Here is a 23233-nt window from a genome sequence, read left to right on the forward strand (position 1 = left end):
TTAATCCAGAGTTTAATTTCCTAAAAAACTAAAGCAAAAGCAAACAAGAGATTCCAGAAGCAAAATTCACTCCATATATTTATCAACCTCCCTGGGTAACTTTAGGCTCTTGTGCAGCTTCACCAGATTGTACACTTCTTCTCAGCAATGGAGATTATATACAAGCTGTGTGTGAGCAACCGGAAGTCTGGGTCAACTATGCCTGCTCTAGGTAAAAACATGATGAGACATGATAGGTAGTCATTCATGGAGTGAAGTTAACGTGCCCAGTGACGATGATAAATATCTCCAGCACTGGACTCTGGAGCAGTGGTACTGCATTCTCAGTGGTGATATACAGTAGCTCCATTCAATACCTGAGTATAAGCTGGAGTGATGTTTCTCATTCAGAGCTACATCCAGGCCCATGGGTGTGGTAGTGGGGAGAAAAGTGGACCTGACTACCCAGGGCCCGAGTAGGGAGAGGGGCCCATGAAAATCCTGATTTTTTTTTTCGCTTATGTTACTTGTTTACATCAGACCAAGCTTTTTCACCTTTTCTTAGAAATGATGCTTGAGTTTACAGGTAAACATTCAGCCAGAGACACATTTATTAGCACATACACTTTATTTTCAATAAATTACGTAGTATTCTGATTTATATTAACTGTAAATGGACATGACTGTGTTTCAGAGGAAACGTTCAGTAGCTTTTTTAAATCAGACAAAAAGCTTCAGTAAAGAATATGATCAAACACTGTGAAATGATGTCTTCAAACCGTCTGGTAGCGCATCCTTTTTACCATCAACATCAACATGGGAAGAGCTAATGAGACTTTTCATTAGGCAGTAATACTTTCTTCCTTTTTACTGTCAAAGCTGGATCTAACAAATATGTTTTGTGTTCGTTCTTGGACATTTCTTTTGAAGGTGCAACAACAAAAATGAGTTTTTTTCTTTTTTCAGTTTTCAGAGCAACATTTAAATTTGTTTACCTCACTTGAATCACATTTTCCATTTACAAGTAAAAAACATACATTTTCTTAATTTCACATTTAAAAAAACAGCAAAAAAAGCATGTGCCTACAAAACTTTGACTCAGTTAAGACGTTAAAAAGATTTTTTTAAGGAGAAATTTGAAAGGAGTAGGTTGGCGGTTGGACAGCGGAAAACGAATGTGAAAAATGATCAGGAAAATGGATGGAAATGTTAAGCTCTTAATGGGCCAAAGCAACAGCAGATTTCTGTTGTCATCCATTAAGTTGGAGGTTGGAAGAAAAATACAGTGGACACAGGCTCATTGACCCCGGCAGTCTTCCAGTTTATACTGGAGAGTAGAGTTCCTCATTACTCATGACTTGCAACTTAAACCTTAAGTGTGAGGTAAATCCACAAAAACACACCGTTTGACTGGTTGTGACCTTAAATAAGATGTAAATGAGCTTATGCAGTGCTGGAATTTCTTTCTTTTGGCAGAAAATTAATGGAATTCATGCCTTAAAATTCCAATAATGGCAAAAGAAGAACATTTCCAGTCCAGAAGTTTGCCCACAGAAAAAATACGCTAAGACTCTTTAAGATGGTCTCTGTTCTTGCGGCCAAAACCCTCAAACAGATTCTAATGGAGCCTGGCATGATGTTGGCTCCATTTAAGGTCGTGTGGCATCTGCTAGAACATTGCAGTCCTTGCTTAAATCCTGGCACTCAGGATGTACGGTATGAGAATGGTCTTTTTGTGCTGTGCAGGAGAGGAAAGCTAAACAGGACGCTGTACATCTCCAGGAGGTAATCACAGTGATCACAGAGACAGAGCTCCTGCTGATTCCAATAGCGCTCAAGGGTTGAGTCCTATTAGGCTCCTGTCCAAGTTTCCAAAGCTCTCCATGACACCATTGTCCTGTTATTTCTGTGACGCTTTCATGAGTGATTATGGTCAGTTGGAGTTGCGTTAGTGCTTATGTGGTGGACGTCTGGGTGATGCTCCTCTGGCTGCTGGTGCTCTTGATGACGTAGGTGGAGGAGTTGCTCTTGCGGCTGGATTCGTGCTCCAGGTCGCAGCGGCACTGAGAGGATTTCAGGTAAAGTGCCGGACAGCAGAGCAAGTTCTGCTTCAGGTCTTGGAACAGGTGTCCCGCAAAGCACATGTAGATCCAGGGGTTACAGCAGCTGTTCAGACTGGCTAACAGCATGGAGATGATGAAGGGCATGGCTAAGAGGAGACAGACAAACAGAAGTTACAAGAAGGATAATCATTTTGCAACAATTTCAACATTTTGACTACTTTATTTTACACGTAATATTAGATAACCTCTACACCTGCCATTAACATGTACTTGTGGTAGTCTGATCATGTTTAGACTTTCTCGTCCACAAAAAAGCCAGCTGTAAACAACCCCTAGACACATGGTGATCAGATTACAATCAGAATAACTACATTGAGATATTTTCATAATTTAAACTGAATGAATTTTGTTACTGGATTCCATTAGGCAAGCATCTCATACCATCCAAAAACGAAACACATGATAATGCCAGGTGTAAAAAAGGCCCATAGATACTGCAGCCCATCTGCTGATGTACAATATGTGGGTCATCCTCTAGCCTTGATGATCATGATCAAAATCCATCCACTAAGTTTATTTTAATACTGAAAAAATGCCCATTATATGAGTTTGTAAATATTCAAGTGCAAACAAAAGTATATACAAACTTATAATCAAATGGACCCTCAACGGAATTTATCCATTGTTTTCATGAGATATTCACATCTAAACTTTTATAGGGAGAAGCATATTCAAAGACCAAGAAGAGAAAACAATGGATTAGACTGGTACGCCACCAGAATGGTCTCCATCATACATACAGTACATACAGAATATCTTTTAATTTTCTGCCATCTTTCTACTGTGAGAAGATGAATCATGCTGAGTTGGAAAGGATATCCTGAAAGGATATGGAGCTAATCAAGAAGCATTAGAAAAGCAAACTGAAAATCAAAGGAACAACCCCCTAGTGTTCTCAGAACCATGAAATTACCACCCCACAGTCCAGACCTCAACATCACTGAATGCATTTGAGAATACTAAAATGGTGAGAAACTGAAATCTCTAAAACTGACCTTTGGATGTGTGGAAAAATCTCCCAGCTTTTATTTACTTTTGAAAAATGAGGCTAAACATGGGCTAAACCAATATTACATAGCATGGATGTTTCCCTTTTTCATTTTCTTTAAATCTGTGAGGTTAATTTTTTATACTCTTGGGAAGGAGTTGATTAGTGAGCCCTCGGTTCAGGTTAGAGTGGGCGTGTCTTTAGTTTAGTAGTGGCATTTTACATTGCTGCTTTTAACCCCTCTATTATGCTCATTTGTCAGGAACAGCAATGGTGTTCCGGGGTTAATTTGACCCAGTGCATGTTTATGCATCCAAAAGATGTCTGAAACCCAAAAAAAATCCTTAAAAATAGTGTAGTGTTTGCAGGGGGTGGTTACAAATATGTGAGATGAACCATTTTTATATTATATGTGGATTACACTAATTAAGGCAAGCAGAAGAAGTTTCATAGTGAAAAAATATTTTTAACTATTTTTTCCTAGATCTTCAAACTTTTCTACCTGGAATATAACAGGAGGGGTTGTTAACCCCACATTCTCAAAACATAGAAGACATGTTGGTTTGGAACTGCAAAAGGCTAAGTTAGCATTAGCGTACAGCTAAAGTTTTACTTTACGTTCATTCGGTTGACTGTACTTCATATTCTCTGTGAGATTGTGCCAACCGAACCATGACCCCCGTACCATGAGGATTTGTAAAGACTACACGTACTGCATAGATATACATTTATATCCTCTATAGTGACGAGTGACATTTCTGCAGCTGCAGAGTATCTTGGCTGAACTATATAACTGACATTTTCCAAGATATACTCGAGATCAATGGGGAAAGCTCATGTTCTGCTTTGAGTCTCTCCTGGAGCCAAAGTGACCAATCCCTCAGCTGCGATAATAACTCTGCACAAAATCTAAACCAACAAGGACAGTCAGCGGTCATGAAATTACAGGATTTCGTTTGCTGCTTATTTAAAGATCGTTTGCCAGCTTTTTGATTTACGAGCGTTAAAGAACCTCAGAACAGTGATCTTCACACTGCTGATCTCTAAAAGCACGAGCAGGGAGGCCAGGAAAAAGACTTCAATTTCAATCAGCACTGTAGCTCAGTGTTTTCTCTCTGACGGGCCTGAAGATGACCATACATGGTGTGTGTCGAAAAATGAACCGGCTTTAAGAATGTACAGCATGCAGACACTTCTAAAGGCTTTTATTGTTCTATTGTATTGTATTCTTTCTTTACGGCAGCTTGCTAAAACATTGTATCTCTAAAGCAGACAGACACACTTCTATAACCATCTAAATCAACATAAGATGGTTCACTAGGCTTACAGGAGTCCTTAGGGCAAGGCGGTGTCAGTAATAGGAAGGCGGCAAAAGTAAACAACATACCAGGGAGAGTGGTTGGGTAAAACAGGGTCATACACTGGTAATCCAGCAGGTAAAAAGGGCACAGCAAAAAGAGTAGTAAATACCAAAATAGGTTGAGAATGGTAAACAAATGATACAGAGGGCAAGGCAAGAGAGTAGTCAAAAAACACAAAACCGGTCTGTAACAAAGGATAAACAATCAAAACAAACACATGTTGTAGATTCAATACTCAGCCAAGAACCAAGAGGTATTCATACTAAACAGACCAGGTGTGTACAATTAGAAGCTAGGGGAGTAGGAACACCATAATGTCATGTAATTATCAGAGTCAGGAAAGTCCAGTGTGGGTGCATGCTCGGAATTGGAGTCTTAATTGTTTGAAAAAAGTCAAACAATAAAGACTGACAGTGGCAGGACTGACAGATATACTTAATCAGTCTGGTGTTTGGGATTAAATAGTCTTATATTTTTACAATCACTTTTTCCACACAGTATAATGTATTTGATTAAGTCCATACTGTATCATTTGCTTACAATGTTGAAATGTAATGATAACATGTATCCAATGAGTCTGTGCACGTCTTGTGATGCACCAGAGGGTTTTTATTTTCACATTAATGCCAGTCTATTTAGCATATACAGACTTTAGCATTCACTGTGTTTATAGAAAGCTTTAAACCCAGCATGAGCCAAAATAAACAGCCAAGCCAGAGTTTGACATGAGGGCTGCTGAAATTCCCTGTCACCAACCTGACACCTGTTAGCCTATTACAGCTGAATATTTCTGAAAATAACTGTGTTTGGCAGTGGAGCTGCAGGAATGGCAGCTGATTTTGATTTTCAGACAGTATTGCAGAGATGAGGGTTTCCTAACACATTAAAAATTAAACATCTGATTCAGGACGTTTTTAGAGCACAGCCATAGACATTTAATGTGCTGTGGCCATAAATGAGACCTTGTTTTCGAGCAAACTTTTTTATTTACAATGAATTTCAAATAATTTCTTTATTTAAGTGAACTCCTTCTTTTTCTTAATAGACATGTACAACAATGTTGACTCACAGCATTTAACTTCTCTTGATATCTTTATATCCAGTGTTAGAGACACATGTTGTCCTTGTCAAATGAGCCTTTATCTCAATCTGTCATCACCTATCATCACCTATCATCTATCAGTGAATATGTGTTCAAGTGTCTATGACAAACCCTTGTGAAAAAAGAAAGTATACTTAAGAGAATTAAAAGTATGTTCAAATTCGGTAAAGAATACTGAAAGTGCATTTTTAATTTGATATACTTATTTATATTAATATTAATATACTAATATATTTTCTCTATATTTTTATAAAATGCATCATTAAGCAATGCTTTAAATTAAACGGGGTGTTAATAGAAAATATACTGTATGTTACATTAAATACTGCTTAAAGTGCATTTTAGTGTAGTTTTTTTCCAGTAGCATTAAGGTCTACACAATATGTGAATCAATCTGCAAAGTAGTACATTTACAATATACTTCATTTATCAAAACATGTGTTTAAAAAACACATACTTTAACGTACTTAGGTTCGCAGATGTTATACTAAAAAAAAGCCCTTAAAAGCACAATTTAATGCTTTTATGTTGTATTTAAATACAGCTTAATTACAACTGACATATACAGAAATTGCCATGAGTTGTTCCAAAATAGTACATTAAGTATGTATTTGAGTACATATTTTATTTTTTAAAAGTATGTACTTTTCTATTAAGGATACGTTTAAAATATATACCTAATACACCTTTCTTTTACAAGGGAAACCCTTGAACCTCTTATTAACTTGGTCATATCTCTCATTCCTGGCTCTTCTCTCTTCTCATATCAGCATATGCTAATGGAACTCATCTGAACTAGCTCATCTGAAAATGCCCATTAAATGAACATGACATCACAAAGTCTTCCTTCTTCTTTGGCAAAGATGGATGGTTTTCATTATGTGTAATGAAAAAGCTGCAATTTTCTAAACAATAAACTGGCAGCTCTACAAAATATATGCTCATTGACTTATGATGGCCAGAGGCTTGTGCACTTTGACTAGAAGGATCAAATTTTCAGCACAGAAGACAAAGAGGATCCAACAGAAGAACTTGTAATAAGGGCCAGGTTTAGACTGTAAGCAACAATCTGATTTTGGTGTATCTAGATTCTATCTAGACTGATTTTTAATAGTCTGGACAGACAGAAACCACATGTAAGCTAATAATTTTTGCAAGTTTGGATGTGGATTGAAATGCAATTACAATCGGTTTTGTGCAGATGTGTCTCAGAAACCCAGGTAGAAACATTGGTCTGATCACTTGCAAATAGCACCACACAGTTATCAGATTTGATCTGATTTAAGAAACCAATTTGATTTACCTGCAGTCTGAACATTGCCTAAGACTCTTCTATGGAATCACTTTAAAAAAAAACGTTTGGAATCATTTTTAATAGAAAACCTACTTTCAGTTACTTAACCTCTTAACACTCCAGAAATAAGTCATAATTAATATTTGCCAGTGTTTATGAATAATAATAGGCTCAATATAGACACCCAATATGCCATATGAAAGCTTAAAATCTCTGCGTTTCAGTAATCTAGCCAATGTAGCCGCATTTCCTTTCAGAAAATAAACATAACTTTTTAGCTAAAGTTTTATAAAAAATATGATTCATAATTTGCAGATTTGCGTTTTTCTTACGTCCATATTTTACCCAATGTGGGCATGTTATGCATCATTCAAACTGTCTGGCTCTGATAATTACTGTACGATGCATGGTTACTGATTTAGAGCCAAAAGAGTGGGTTATTTCAAACAGGAATTTTTTTTGGGCCCTAATTCAAAAAACAAGAAATTTTGAAAAGTGCCTGTTTTTTCTTTTTTTTACCATATTTTGACCATTATAATAATTTTAAGTGTTTCAATTAATTTTGTTAAGGCTTTTGAGTAATATTACTTTATAAAATCCCTCTGGATTATATAATATTAGAGTAAAAAGCCTATTGGGTATTTGGGTATGCAATGCAGAAATTGGTAAAAATAAGCTTGGCGTTTAAAAGGTTAGAAAATCTTTAGATCTGTATGTCTGAAATAAAACCATTAGGAAAATAATTTGTCATTTTCTATGAATTGATGAAAAAACAGAAATAGCCAGCTAAGAGTTTATTAAACACCATACTGGCTACAGTTCTTTTAAACCCTGCCATGTTTGGTGTACCAGAGGAAGGTAATTTATGTGGTTAGATGTACAGATAAATATCATGTAGTGTCATAAATTACACATCATCAGCTTACAGATTAAAACCTTATCTCTTCAAGTGAATTTTATATTAATTAATATAAAATTCACTTGAACAGTGAAGGTTTTAATCTGTAAGATGATAATGTATGGTCATTTAGGATGGATGCTACAAACACACAGACTTCCAATCTAATGTAGCTTAAGGCTACATGACATTTATCTTGTACACCTAACCACATAAATTACCGTTATTTGGTACACTTAACCTGGCAGGATTTAGTCTGGTGTTTAATAAACCCTTAGCTGGATGTTATTTTATCAATTTATAAAAAAAAAAGGATCAGGAAAACTCTAATATTAGTCTACCCACAAGCGAAAGTGACGTGTAAAAAGCCCATCACCACTGCTGTACCTGGTTCTCTTCTCAGTGTTCCTCACACTGCACTGCTACTACCATGTAAATGTCACTGCTGTGCTAAGAACGAGCCTCCGTCTGAGTATGGTCTGGTCAGGGGTAATCCTGTGATGGTGCCGGTCCATTGATGGATAAGGTCGAGAGTAGCTGATAAATTCCTCTTTAATAGATGGACTAGAGTCAGCAACTCTAAATCTACAAATATGATCTACATTTCATGGCGAGTGTGTATGTGTGTGTGTTGAGCTCAGAGGGAAAGGGATGAGCTCAGTTATTCTGTTGTGTCCTCAGTCTGATTAATGCCAGGGAAGATAAAACATCTGCTTTAACACTCTGAAGAGAGCGCGCATAATGACTTTTCAAACTGCTGCTATTTGTCAGACTGTATTAACGGAAAAGTTCACAGAAAATCTAATTGTCTAATCCCACCATAGAAATGCCAAGACATACTTGGTGTCTAAGGTTTGCATTGGAGTTGTGAGGCTAATGGGGAAATACTGAAATTGGAATCCACCTAAGATGCCTTAGATCGTAGATACTCATCTTTTTGATTTAGGTTTGGAGATGTTTTTAACACTACATTCAACTAAATATACAGTACCGGTTAAAAGTTCAGACACACCTTCTCATTTAATGTTTTTATTTAAATTTTTTTCCTACATTGTAAATTCATACTGAAATCATCCAGACTATGAAGGAGCACATAAGGAATCATGTAGTAACTTAAAAAAGGTGTTAAACAAACCAAAATACTCTGTAAAGCATTTAGGTGCTCTTATTTAGAGTGCTGTTAACTTGCGATTTCTGTGGCTGGTAACTCTGATAAACTTATCCTGTTCAACAGAGGAAACTCTCTGTCTTCCTGTCTTGGGCTGGTCCTGATGAGAGCCAGTTTCATCATAACATTTTTGATGGTCTTTGCGACTGCACCTAAGAATACTTTTAAAGGTAATGAAATTGTTTCAGATTGACTGATCTTCACTTCTTAAAGTATTTTTTTTCTTCACTTAGTTGAGTAATTCATGCTATAATATGGATTAGAACATTCCTCAAATAGAGCTGTTCACTGTATACCTGTAACTCTACCTCTTCACAACTTTACAACTAATGCTCTGAAACACATTAAGAGACAATAAATTCAAGTAATTAATTATTGGCGAGTTTAGCACAGCTGTTAACTGAAAGCCATTTCAGGTGACTCTACTTCATAAAGCTGACTGAGAAATAACAGCCAAGATGTGTAAAACTGTGTAATCTAAGTATGAAGTGTCTACTTTAAAGAGTCTAAAATATAAAACATATTGTGATCTGTTTGACATGTTTCTGTTCACTAAATAATTTCATATGTTTTTCTTCATAGTTTGAGTGACTTTAGCATTAATCTACAATGCATATTTCTTTTTAATAATGGAAAAAACACTGAATTTGATGGGTCCAAACTGTTGACTGGTGTTTTATATCTTTACTTAAACAAAATACCCACAATCCACAATCTCCAAAAGTGAAGTTCTAATTGTAAAAGACTGTAAAAAGACAGTAAAAAGACTTGTTAAAGTATTTTGGATTGAAATTTCATCAGGAAATGTTCAGCAATTTTTGTTTTAAAAAATTACATATCTGGCAAATGCTAAAAAAACAATAAACCAGAGAAGATCTGAAGAATGAAGCTTGAGAAAGAGGTTAGATCAGAGCTGAAGAATAAAGAGCTGAGGTATTATTGCTAAAGTTTTTCAGTGGTGGAGAGGTGTCTGAGAAATTAAAAACAAGAAAAGGGATGAGACTTGCACATCATGAATGTTGGGCTAAGAACTTCTGGAGGAGTTCTGAAAGGAGGGATGAAGCTTATTTGCTTTGCTGTTGAGCTCAAACCACTCAATACACTATCTTTCTCTAGAATCGTTGACAACACTCCCTTTGAGACAACACAGGATATCATGGGATAAAAATGCTTTCAGGAAACCCAGCCCAGAGATACAGTACATTTGCATACCAAGTGTAAATGCATATGGCTAAAATTGTGTCCGTTTACAATCTATATTACCCAAAGCTATTTTAGGCGAAATGAAAGATAAGTTCTATTACATTTAAGCCACATTAACCCTTTCAGATCTGAATTATCTCCAGTAATGGAAAAAAGTCAAGAATGCTTTTTTTTCTGTAGTGCACAGAAAAGAAGACTTTAATATTCTACCAAAAACTCTATATAGCACATAAATCCAACTAACTAATATATTTAATAGCTATTTTTTGTTGCATTGCATTGGAAGCCTGTGTGTAATATTTTATAATTGTACTATTTCATTTTGACATTTTTATGTCATAAACCATCTTTAAACAGCAAAAAGGAAACATGATTAAAAAGTGTTCTAAATCACATGAAAAATTGGAATAAGTTAGCTGTTACTTTGCCTCAATGTTCTTTTTGGTTATTGGTTTAGATACTTGTTCATTGGCTGGTTTATGGTCTATTCTGATGGACAACTGCTATCAAATTGTGTTATGTGCCACATAACATTTAAAAATAAAGAAAATACATGATGTCCATTGTAATGGATGCAGGGTCTGACAGGGTTAAACCTTTCACTTCTCTACAAAACTAGTGAAACACAAGGAATGGTACAAATGATGCAAGGAAGCACCATATTATCTTCATTTTTCTGGATTGCTTTGTTTTTATTGAATTAAGCTAAAAAAAAAGCAGTTCAAACTAGTTTTTTAGCTTTCCTTTGTGAGTTTGAATGTGACTTCTCTTTTTCACTCATGTGAATAGAATATGTTTCTTCCAATCCATCAAGCGTTTTATTCTTAGAGAACGGAGAAGGTCTTGGCCAGTTCCGCTTGAAATTCAAGCACAAAGCCAAGATGATGAGAACTGGAAGCTAAATCTGCCATGACACTGCCAAATTCAACATGGTTATTCATCGCCAAGCTAGATAATAACCACATTTCACTCCGTGCAATCCAATTGCAGGACAGTGAGCTGTAGTCGTACCGAGCAGTATTATTAGAAAATCAGTCAAGGTTTGACCACCCATGACACTGTCTAATCCCACAGAAGCATCTCAGATCTTCTGTAAATGTAGATTCTGACTCGTCCAGGACAGCTTTAATGTAATTCAGTTAATTGGGTTCTTTATACATAAAACAACAGAAGGTCAGTTTGAACTTTTAGTAAAGGTGTTTGGTACAGATTACCCAAAATTCTGTTTCTCTGAAGAGTCTGCTGCACACTCCTGATAGAGACAGCTATCCAACTACCCTTTAATCTTTATTAGAGTGATGCACTAAGAGAAAAAGCACTAAAGCTCTCCAATTCACCCAGGGAACGCCCAGCGCTCACATCACACAGTTCTTAAACGATCGGGCCTACTGCACTTAATGACTAACTGCTCTCTGAATTATATGCACTAAATGAGGGAGTTATGACATAATGGGGTGAAACAGGACATCATCTCCATTCTTGTCAGGGCTGTTAAATCAGAGACTTTCTCCAATAACACACACAAAACCGACGTTAGAACACAGACACATTCATTTCAGAGTCTTGCTTTACTGGATATGGAAGGGTCAATTTATCACAGGGAACATTTCCAGACTGATGATTTGTATGTGTTCCTAGACAACCTGTCATCCAATTCCTGAGCCTGTCTGCCTGAACTTACCTGCAGCCAGTCCTAAGAAATTTCCAGGAGAAGTCAACAAATGAATTTTCTCTGAGGTCTTTCTACAGGTTTCGTATAGGTTTACGTGTCAAAGGTGGTCACAAGTCATTTCTATATGAATATACACTATCTGGCCAAAAAAAAAAGTCTCCACCTGTATTTAAGTAAGTAAACGATGTGGGGTTGATGCTGCAGTTCGTCAGGTTTAGGTTCAGCAACAGTATGTGCTGAAAGAATGAGGTCAGCTGACTACCTGAATATACTGAATATAGACCAGGTTATTCCATCAATGGATTTTTTCTTCCCTGATGGCACGGCCATATTCCAAGATGACAATTAATAGTGCTGGAATTATAAAAGACTGATTCAGGGAGCATGAGATCATCATTTTCACACATGGATTGTTCACCACAGAGTTCAGATCTTAACCTCATTGAGAATCTTTGGGATGTGCTGGAGAAGACTTTGTGCAGAGGTCAGACTCTACCATCATCAATGCTGCAAGATCTTTGTGAAAAATAAATTTTTGTACAATGTTTCATATTAGTCAGGGTTTTAAAATTGTTATTGGAAAGAAAATGTATATTTTCTGATGATTGATTTGTGAACAACAATCAGAAAATATAAATTTGAACATGAATTATGAATTTAAAAGGTGTTTGCTCCTAATAAAACATGAAAAAAGCATCATAGCAGGAGGTTCTTGGAGCCTAGTTTGAATAAATAGGCTAGATTGACTGTAGTATAGTATATAGGACATGGCTTTGTTTCAATATGACTTTCCGTGCATTGACCAGTTTTTTTTTTTATATATAACATTTTATTTCTAATTTTTTCCCCATTTTTCCACTATTTACACGGACAATTACCCAACCCACTCATTAGGACTCTCCCTATAACTAGTTAAGCCCCAACACCTGGAGGGTTGAGCTAGCAGACTAGCACATGCCTCCTCCGATACATGTGAAGTCAGCTACTGCCTCTTTTCAAACTGCTGATGATGATACAGCATTGCTGAGTAGCATCACAGCGCTCTCGGAGGAAAGCTCAGCGACTTGGTCCTGATATATCAGCTCACAGATGCCTTGTGCTGATCGACATCACCCTTTGAAGTGATGTGGGGAGAGAGTTCCATCTACCCACCCAGGGCTCTGGCAGCTGATGGCAAGCTGCATGAACAGGATTCGAACCACATTGAACATTTTAAAGTTTTAAAACGATGTACCATCATTGTCAATACTTTAGAACACTAGTTCAGTATAATGGATTTTCCAGGTCAGAAATGCCACAGCTATCTTTGACCATAGAGGAGTTGGTGTCTCACTCAAGGGTTCAATAGTGGTACCTTAGCTCAATCAGCTATTGAACTACCACCTCGTGATCAATAACCCAGTGTTGTAACCACTAAGAGACCACTCCCCGCACTGTGGTGTTCTCTGCTTTACAGCTGCAGTGGTGGCGACTGAGCCGGAGCACTGCAGTCCACTGAGAGGAGACTAATCTTAATAACAGGTTTAATTAGATCCAGGATAAGGCTGCTGTGATATGAGTTCTATGGGAGGAAGTGCACCAGTAGCCTCTGGTTAGATTCAGAAGCTGCAGTGTGATGCCTGATGCAATAGGCAGTTGTTTCTTGTGGTCTTCACAGAGCAGTGACTCTCTGCTTTGACTTTCTCTGCACCACACAGTTCTGCACCAGAGAACACGGCCTCTGCTAGATCTAGATCTGCTACAATTACACCAAATAAACAGTTTCTCCCTGATAAAAGCAGACAATAAAATGTATAATATTATTATATATTATAAAAATGTTCCACTTACTCACTCACTCACAGTTTAATCAGATTTACTTGTTACTTGTAATATTCATATTCTTACCAGTGTCACCACTTATGTGTAAAATTTATACAAATCTAAAATTAGAAACACAAAAAAATAATAAACATATAATACATACACTCTATGTACACTATATATAAAATAGCTAAGTAGGGTCCAACATACAACTATTTAGGAAAATACACTACATATACTATATTAAAAATGTGGAATATCTTTTTAGTGCTGTTAAAATAAACGAATTACAGATAGAGTTTAGATTGAAACATAATAAATTGGTAAAATAGTATTTTAAGGTTCTTTTTTCAGTATTTGTTTTTAAAAAATGTTCATTATGATAATGTAAATGATCTATTTAGAATTATTTCTTAACAGGTTCAGCCCTACTTTCTAAACTACTATTCTAATTACACTCTGCTTTTCTATACTACCTTCTTAGTAACTTATTTTTACTTTTTTTTTTACAAAGATTCAGTTGAATGTAATAAAACGTAAGTAGTACAAAAAATAATATTTTATATATTTTTAACTTTAAAGATAAATTTCTTGAACTAGTGGTCAAATCTAATGATTAATTGAACTTGTCACATTTTATTATGATTAGACTTATGATTATGATTAATTAATGATTATTTTAGTGAATAAAAGATACAGTATTTTTTTTGGCATAAGCTGCTCGAGTAGCTTATTTGGTGCTTCACTCTCCTCCATATTGCTTTTATGTCACAGGTTGGATGGGGCGGAGTCATGTGACAACTCATGACTTCTTTTTGATAGGACAGTGGACTAAGGAACAGTGGGAAAAGTATTCATGGAATTTATTTCAAAACCTAATACCTGTAAAACCATAATAAAATATGTGAAATATTGTAATTTAGAAAGGTTATGTTGGTTTGAGATCCTTAATGTCAATTTTAATTATTTTATTTATTTTTATTAATTGCCTTGTACTAGTTTGAATGATAAATCCAAACTTTTAGTTAAACATTCAGGTTAGAGTGTGATTGTAAGAGAAGAACAACTTCACTGGAAATCACTTTACACACTGGAGTGTTTGACTATGTGTGATCTTTCACAGAACATATAAGATTTTTACAGCTCATTCAGAAATTTAGATCTTAATATTTTTCCAACTACTGATTCTTTTCATTTTATTTGTTTTAATTATTTAATTTCACTCATACAAACATAATAACACAATTTGTCAGATGTACATCACTGCTTGCATGTCTCCAGTCTGAGCTCAAATGGTTTCTAATAATTTATTTAGGAAAATATTTAGTGTTTATAATAACAGTCTGATTAAACATAAAAAAATTCCATTTGTCACCAGTTAAGCCTACCATGATAGAAATATATAGTCCGCATCAGCAGTAGTTCTCATTGGGTCCATTGGCTTGTTTGGATGGGTGAGATTCTGTTGGACATGAATAATTTCTCACACTGCAGACAGTTATGATTTAATGGGCACACTTCTGCTAAATATTAATATGTTTCCTCAAGGGCGTCCGGGTGCTGTGTGGAGCTGCTGGCTGCTGTGGAGTGACTTTTCATACCACTGATAGACATCACAGCTGTACCAAAACCGAGCTGTTTCTGGGAAAGCTGATAAAGTTTTGTATAAAGAAACCGAACAGTCTGATGGGAGAGTGAGTGAATATATTTTCATATCATCAGATTTTACACACAACTATGGAAGCCCATTTCCGCCACCTGAAGAAAAAAAAAACGTCCTCAACTAAGTCATAATTATGAGATAGAAAAGTCATAATTATGGGATAGTAAGTCATAATTATGACTTACTATCTCATAATTATGACTTACTATCCCATAATTATGACTTTTCTATCTCATAATTATGACTTAGTTGAGGATGTTTTTTTTTCTTCAGGTGAAGAAATTATGAGATAGAAAGTCATAATTATGAGATAGTAAGTCATATTTATGAGATAAAAAGTCATCTCATAATTATGACTTTCTATCTCATAATTATGACTTTCTATCTCATAATTATGACTTAGTATCTCATAATTATGACGTTCTATCTCATAATTATGACTTAGTATCTCATAATTATGACTTTTTATCTCATAAATATGACTTACTATCTCATAATTATGACTTTTTTATCTCATAATTATGACTTAGTATCTCATAATTATGACTTACTATCTCATAATTATGACTTACTATCTCATAATTATGACTTACTATCCCATAATTATGACTTTTCTATCTCATAATTATGACTTAGTTGAGGACGTTTTTTTTTCTTCAGGTGGCGGAAATGGGCTTCCATACAGACGCTAGGTGGCTGTGTGGATTAAAAAGGTCAAAGGATTAAGAAGAAAAATAATCTGTGTACCTTTATGCAGCTGCACGCCACACACACACACAATACAACATACAACACACCACACATACACACAACACACACCCAAATGCACTGATCTGTATTCTGAGTTGTGAGTAGATTGCACTGTGGTTTAATTGGGACTGTTCTACACTACCAGCTTCACTTTCATTTCAGGTAAGCTCTGAAAAGATGCTCGATTTAAATATGTCAGTCAGTTACGCATGAATGCAGCCTGTTATACATGTGTTGCACAACACAGCCGCTGCATTTCAGTTTTTTTTTTTTTTTCGTTTGACAAGAAGACCTGTGTTATAAATTTTATTCCAAATCTACTGACTGATTTACTGACTGATTTATTTCAAATCCTGACAATCATATCAAAGCATCATTTTGTCTGATATAAAACAACCAAAGCCTTAACAGAAAGGCAGCTTGTCAGATATTTAAAGATATTTAAAGATATATAAAGTATATAATCATTTTATAATAACAGATGTAAAGAAAAATGGTGAAGCTGATGAATGAATTAATAATAAAACCTTAAAATAAGCAGATAGGAATATATTCCATTGAGCTTATCTGTAGACTATATGTACTTTCAATGGAAAATCCATTCAGTCCACTCAGTCCAAGACTAGGCATAAACTGCCACACAGAAAACCTACCTCTGCAGGCTTCATGCAAAACAGCTGTTTATTATATTGTATTCAGGGCAAAAAATTAGTTACAGCACTTAAGGACTAGGTTGCCATGATTCCTAAATGCTTCCACTTTTCTGAATAATATATTTGCTTATTAAAAAACGTAACAGATTTTTTTATGTTAATTACTATCAGTATAAGCTTCTCAGATACTCAAGATTTCAGTAGGCTATCTGCATCTAAACAACAAATGAAAGTGCAGATAGGAACCTCTATTCAGACTAGACTCTGTAGTAAAAACATTTTGTGGTTTTGCTGTGGTTCCTGAATGCTTCCCATTTTTCAGTTTAGAATGACCCAGTGTTTCACTCATGTTTGTAATGGATGGCTGCATGGCTTGGTGCAAGATGGATGTGTGGCAATGGGACTGAATGAATCACCTGAATTATGTGATTATGAGATGTGTCCCAATACTTTTGCCTATAGTGATGGATAGATTATAGGGGAAATTTAAGTGAGGTTGTGAAATTGGTTTAAATACAGTCACTCCACCCATGTTACAACAATACCTATAAAATATATAAAAAATAACAGAAATGACAAAACTTACTTTTTCACTTACTGGTGACCCACTAAGCTCACCCCTCCCTCCATCAGAAGCCTTAGTTACAGTATTACTTCTGAGGGTAAATAATCTGACACAGTACTGTAATTAATCTCATACACAATGTGATGTGATGAGCTGTTCTTTTTTCTGCAGTAGACAATTTAAATTTAAATCGAAAACTAACCACAGAGCTTAGTTCTATTTGTTTTAAGTATCGGATGATATCAGTATCGTAACAAAATATCATACCATCTCTAACAAACTGAACTGAACTTTTCTCAACAGAAAATTATGTAACTAAACTACAGTTTAGTGATTGAAAATGATCATTAATGACTAAATTTTATTTCCTTTTTACGCTCCACTAAGCTCACCCCTTCCTCTACCAGACCCTCTTTGTTTCAATGTTACTTTTACACTGTATTTAGAGATTCTTGACAGAAAATTCTGTATCAAATATCTAGGGGGGAATAATCTGATACAGTACTGTAATTAATCTATCTTGCAATAGCACACCTATACACAGTGTGATGTATTGTTAGCTGTTGTTTTTCTGCAAGTAGGCAATTCAAATTTAAATAGAAAACTAACCACAGAGCTTAGTTCTATTTATTTGAAATATTATACGATATTACTATTGTAAAAAAAATATCATACCATCTCACTACAGTTCAGTGATTGAAAAATATCAGAAATGCCCAAAAATAAAGTACAGTGAGGCTCCACTAAACCCACCCCTCCCTCCACCAGACCCCTCCGGTCCCTCCAGTAATGAACTCACCCTCTCTGGGGGCCGCCGGGTCCCACGCGGACCACATCTGCACGACAAAGAAGGGCGTCCAGCACACGACGTAGGCGAGCACGATGACGAACGTCATCTTCACCGTGGTGATCTTGGCGCGCGAGATGAGCGCCACGCTGCTGACGTGCCGCTCGCGCTCGCGCCCGCGCCGCGTCTTCAGGCGCACGTTCTGCCAGATCTTGAAGCTGATGAGGCCGTAGCACGCGCTCAGGATGCCCACGGGCACCACGTACACGGTCAGGCTGATCCACGTGATGTACGCCTTGGCGCCCCACGGCTGCACGAAGTCGCCCCAGCAGTCGTAGACGCCCGCGCCCACCTCGCGCAGCGAGAAGATGCCCACCTGCGGGACGCTGAAGATCAGGCTCAGCAGCCACGAGCACAGCACGTACAGGCGGTCGGTGCGTCTGCGCAGCGAGCGCAGCGGCTGGCACACGGCCAGGCAGCGGTCCACGGACATCAGCACCAGCATGTAGGTGGAGGCGAACATGCCCACGATCTGCAGGTACTTCACCAGCCTGCACAGCAGGTCCGGCCCGTAGAAGCGGAAGGTGATGTCCCAGATGAGCTGCGGCAGCACCTGGAACACGGCCACCACCAGGTCCGCGATGCTCAGGTGCTTCATGAAGTAGTACATGCGCGAGGGCCCGTGCTTGGTGGTGCGCAGCGCGAGCAGCACGCACAGGTTGCCCGCCAGAGCGAAGAACAGCACCAGAGCGAGCACGGCCACCTCCACTTTGGCCACCTCCTCGTTGCGCTTCAGCGGGTTCACGGTCTGGTTGGACGCGGCGCTCGCGTTGCTGGAGACGCTCGAGTTCTTCCACGACTCGTTAAAGGCGGCCCAGAAGGGCTGATCCGCGGACAGGTCCTCCTCCATGGTGCCAGACCCGCGCGCGCGCGCAGAGCTCGAGACCCCAGCACTTTCAGCGCGGCCAGGGCGCGCGGAGATCAGGAGGCGTGCGGGGTCTCCTCATGCGCGCTGCTGGCTGGTGACGACGGACCCTGAGACTGAGCCTGGAGAGTCTGGAGAGGGGCGAAAAGGGGTGGATAGGGAAAGCGCGCGGGGAGAGCGCGGTGGAGCGCGCGGTGGAGCACGCGGAGAGAGTGGAAAAACAACAAAATCCAAGTTACTCTAAACTTTCTCTCTTAAAAAAATAATAAATCACAGTACATGTAGTCTGAACATTTAATTTTACTGTTTAATTCCAGATCTTACAGGTAAATAGATATAGATGAGTTTTTCTAATAAAAACTCTAAAAAATCAGAAAATATATACTAAATGCATTATCTCAAATGACAAAGCCTTTAAATATAATATATAATATATAAAGTGTTAATTTGCAAAAAAAAAAGGTCTTTTTTTTTCTTTAAACATATCTTCATCTGTTTTTGCAAAATAACTCACTCATATCTATCTTCAGGCTTTTCCCATTTCAAATTGTGAATTTGAAAGATTTATCTTATTGTTGTAATCTGTTCTTTGATACACCTACAATTTAAATAATTGGAAATACTGAATTTGAACTGTATTTTAAAGATGTGCAAAAATAAGTACTTACATTAATGGTTCATTTCCAGACAGTTATGCTCCAGAGCAAGCTCCATAAAGTCCTTGAAGAGGAGCTTCAAACCTCTCTTCTCCTCTCTCTCTCCTGCTCTGTCTTCCCTCCTTCTCTGTATGTGTGCCCCACATCCCCTGCTCTCTCTCTCTCTCTCTCTCTCTCTCTCTCTCTTTCTGAGCTAGGTCTGAATGAACGTCAGTGCTTCAGTTTAATCCGTGTATCATTCGTTCATTTGATATTCAATTGAGAATCAAAATCGGAAAATTAAAAAACCAATTCGTTTTTTCGTTTTTTCGTTTTTGAATATAATACCAAAAAACGAATAACGGCTTGTATTTTGTATTTTTATTTGGTTATCCAAACAAAAATTGGAAATTTAAAAAACGGACCAGGAGCCGAATTTGATTTTGATTTTGAACTTGACCCATTTGTGTGCCCTGGAAGTTACTGATTTGTTTATTCTTGGTGGGTTTCTGTTGCGCGGGAGTTCACTGCAGTGTTATCTACACAGTCTGTATTGCTGTAGGCTTTGGATGGAGTTGAGGATGGAGAGTTTTATCTTGTTCAGAGGAACTAAACGCGTTGCAGTGAAAGAAGACGATATGACAACAGAAAAAATCGGCAGGATCTTTCAGGTGTTTGTCTAACGTTCCGTAGCTAAATGTCATATTTAGTTAATACCTTCAAAAAGATCTTTAATTAGGCCAGAATGTGGTTCCAGTCCGGCCATGCTGCCTACAGCAATACAGACTGTGTAGATAACACTGCAGTGAACTCCCGCGCAACAGAAACCCACCAAGAATAAACAAATCAGTAACTTCCAGGGCACACAAATGGGTCAAGTTCAAAATCAAAATCAAATTCGGCTCCTGGTCCGTTTTTTAAATTTCCAATTTTTGTTTGGATAACCAAATAAAAATACAAAATACAAGCCGTTATTCGTTTTTTGGTATTATATTCAAAAACGAAAAAACGAAAAAACGAATTGGTTTTTTAATTTTCCGATTTTGATTCTCAATTGAATATCAAATGAACGAATGATACACGGATTCAGTTTCTCCCCCCAGATCTCCTCCTCAACAGCAACTCTACCCGTGACTTCCACTAGATGTCCGTATGAGCCACAGCTATTGATCATGAGACGATTCATGTTCTCCTTCATGGGAAACAGCAAATAAACTGAAAATGGTTATGTCTCACTCTTCACGTATTATAGTGACATAGTGGGATTTGATTTTCCATCTCAGTCTTAAAAACCACAATGTTTGATTTTTCCTCTCCCAGCAAAATGGTTTCCAGCAGAGCAGCTTATCGTTCACACGCTGAAAGCTTTTTTTCTGAACATGACGAAAAGCACTTTAACTGGTTTTGTTCAAGGCCAATCAATGATGAAAAGCAAAGTTTAGATGAAGGACAGCAACATTTGTTTAGCTGTGCTTTTTTTTTTTAAATAAAGGCAACATAAATGGTTCTTCGAGTGATGCCATAAAAGAAAGACTGTTGGTTCCATTCAACACCATTTTGTTTGAGATGTGCTGTAAAGAATTGCTGCAAATTTGCTGTGGGTTTAAAACAGTATTGTACTGTTAAACAATCATACCTCACATGTAAATTAACAGTAATGCAGTTGGTTAACAAATAACAGTAAATACATGCAAAATAATTTTCCAAACAATTTTAGCATACCTATTTTCCAGCCATTCTACAAAACTGTTAATTTTAGTATATTATACAGGCACTGTAAAATCTCACTTCACAACCTTCATAAAGTAAAGATTTATTAAACCATTAAAAAACATCACATTTCTCATTAACAAACCAAACGTGGTTCTTCAATGGAGTTGCTCAAAGAACCATTTGAAGCACCTTCATGCAGTGTGGCAAAACAATCATACATGTCATACATGTTATCATCATTTAGTGTTTTGCTCATACAGACCAAATAGCTCAACAAGTCAAAGCCGTTTTTCTCTGTAAGCTTGTTTACACCCTGATGTAACAGCGGCTTCAACTAGGGATCATATCTGGAGGTACATTGTTACTGTAGGTACTTCCTTCCTGCTGCAGTTACACTGTACAGTACTGCTCCCAGTAGGACAACACACAATATATACAGTGTATAGTGCACACTTGCACACACTAAACACCTACACAGACACTGCACACTTACAGGATACATAATTTAATATTTAAATATACCAATGTTCGAAATACCAATGAGCAATATCTGCAAACCCAATTTAAAACGTTGAGACCGTAACAAAAAATGCAAATAAAACTCTTTTATTTTCTTACATGTAAGATATTTGATGCTTTGTCTGCTTCATTTCAGTTGTTAATATACATCCATTCCTGCATTTAAAGTGTGCTTTCAAACTTGGATTTGCATATTTCTTCCTCTACAGTGGATAATATTATTAAATGATGCAAGATTTCGGAAGGATTTCAGTGCATAAAACTTTACTGTTTTAAGAGGCAAACTTTTGCTAACTATGTATATAAGTGACATTAACTTCCCTGGGCTCAGAGGTACAGTATCTCAGGTGGACCACCACACAGTGCACTGATTTGTGGTAAGTGACACGCTTCCTTCTGTTTTCCAAGCTGATCCAGACTCTATTTTCATAATGCCACCAATACACATATGACTTCTAATTATGAGCACATGACCCTTACCTGGTCTCAGTCACCGGAATTTTGATTGCTTTCACCTGTTTCCCTGCCTATATATATACACCATATTCTTTGTTCAGTTTATTGGCAAGTTTTGACCAGGCAAAACATGCGTTACAAGCCATTTCTTGTGTTTTGAGTGTGTTATATTTTCTTTTCTTTTTTTAAATTTTCTTTTATTCAGTTTTCTGGTTAAGCTTACTAAAATTAGAAAATTCTCTGGTTAACAAAGTCTTAACAATAAACTTACATCACTGTAGTAAAGCTGAGTATAACGAAAGTTACAGATCACTACCAAGCTGACTCAACATCTGATCTCTAAAACACCAAAACATCAAAACTATTAGAACATGATCATGGTGTTAAATTAAAAAGCCGTTAATGCAAATAGAAGTAAAACACTTTTTCATTCCTCCTTAGAAATTGTATGCTGATGAAATGTAAAATGCTGATTCACAAGGCAGAAGGTTGAGAACATTATGTTGATTCAACATTAAAATTTCAACGTTTGCACAACCATTTCAAAGTTGAAATGCCAGCTGGAAAGTCTCTTCAAAAAGCATGAGCACTGTGGAGCATGGAGAACCTTCAGGAAGGTCTGCAGGTCTCCTGCTTGTGAGCAGGGCTGGTTAGTATGCAGTGAAAGAGCTGCACCACTCGCTCAGCTCAACACCCCGACTCCCTATCCCTGGACAGCAGCCTAGGGGGCAGGACACTATCTGCAAGTCAATACACTCCAAATATAGCGCAGGCCTAAATAAAGCAGGGAAGTGATTCAAGGCACTGTGGTCAGTCTAGCCAAATGTTTTGGAAAGACAGGAATAAACCTGGAAACGGCGGTTTAATATATACTGAAGAGAGCGGTGGAGCCAGGGGGATGTTTATGATAATCAACCACTCTGACATCACATGAGTAATGTACCTTGTCTGCTGTATTATGGATAGCATTATATTT

At 37.1% G+C, this 23233-nt stretch overlaps 1 protein-coding gene across 1 annotated transcript; it reads right to left on the reverse strand.

Moving 5' to 3' along the window:
- Positions 1-584: 584 nt before the first annotated feature.
- On the reverse strand, positions 585-19809 carry oxtra (oxytocin receptor a). The gene is made up of 3 exons (XM_007253264.4): positions 19603-19809; positions 18022-19065; positions 585-2188 (listed from the first exon to the last, which is right to left on the reverse strand). Exons 2-3 carry the CDS (start codon positions 18917-18919, stop codon positions 1935-1937), a joined length of 1152 nt encoding a protein of 383 aa, XP_007253326.1. The 5' UTR covers positions 18920-19065; positions 19603-19809; the 3' UTR covers positions 585-1934.
- Between the last annotated feature and the right edge of the window lie 3424 nt (positions 19810-23233).

The sequence above is a fragment of the Astyanax mexicanus genome, chromosome 5 (assembly GCF_023375975.1).
Source record: "Astyanax mexicanus isolate ESR-SI-001 chromosome 5, AstMex3_surface, whole genome shotgun sequence".
Lineage (NCBI taxonomy): Eukaryota > Metazoa > Chordata > Actinopteri > Characiformes > Acestrorhamphidae > Astyanax > Astyanax mexicanus.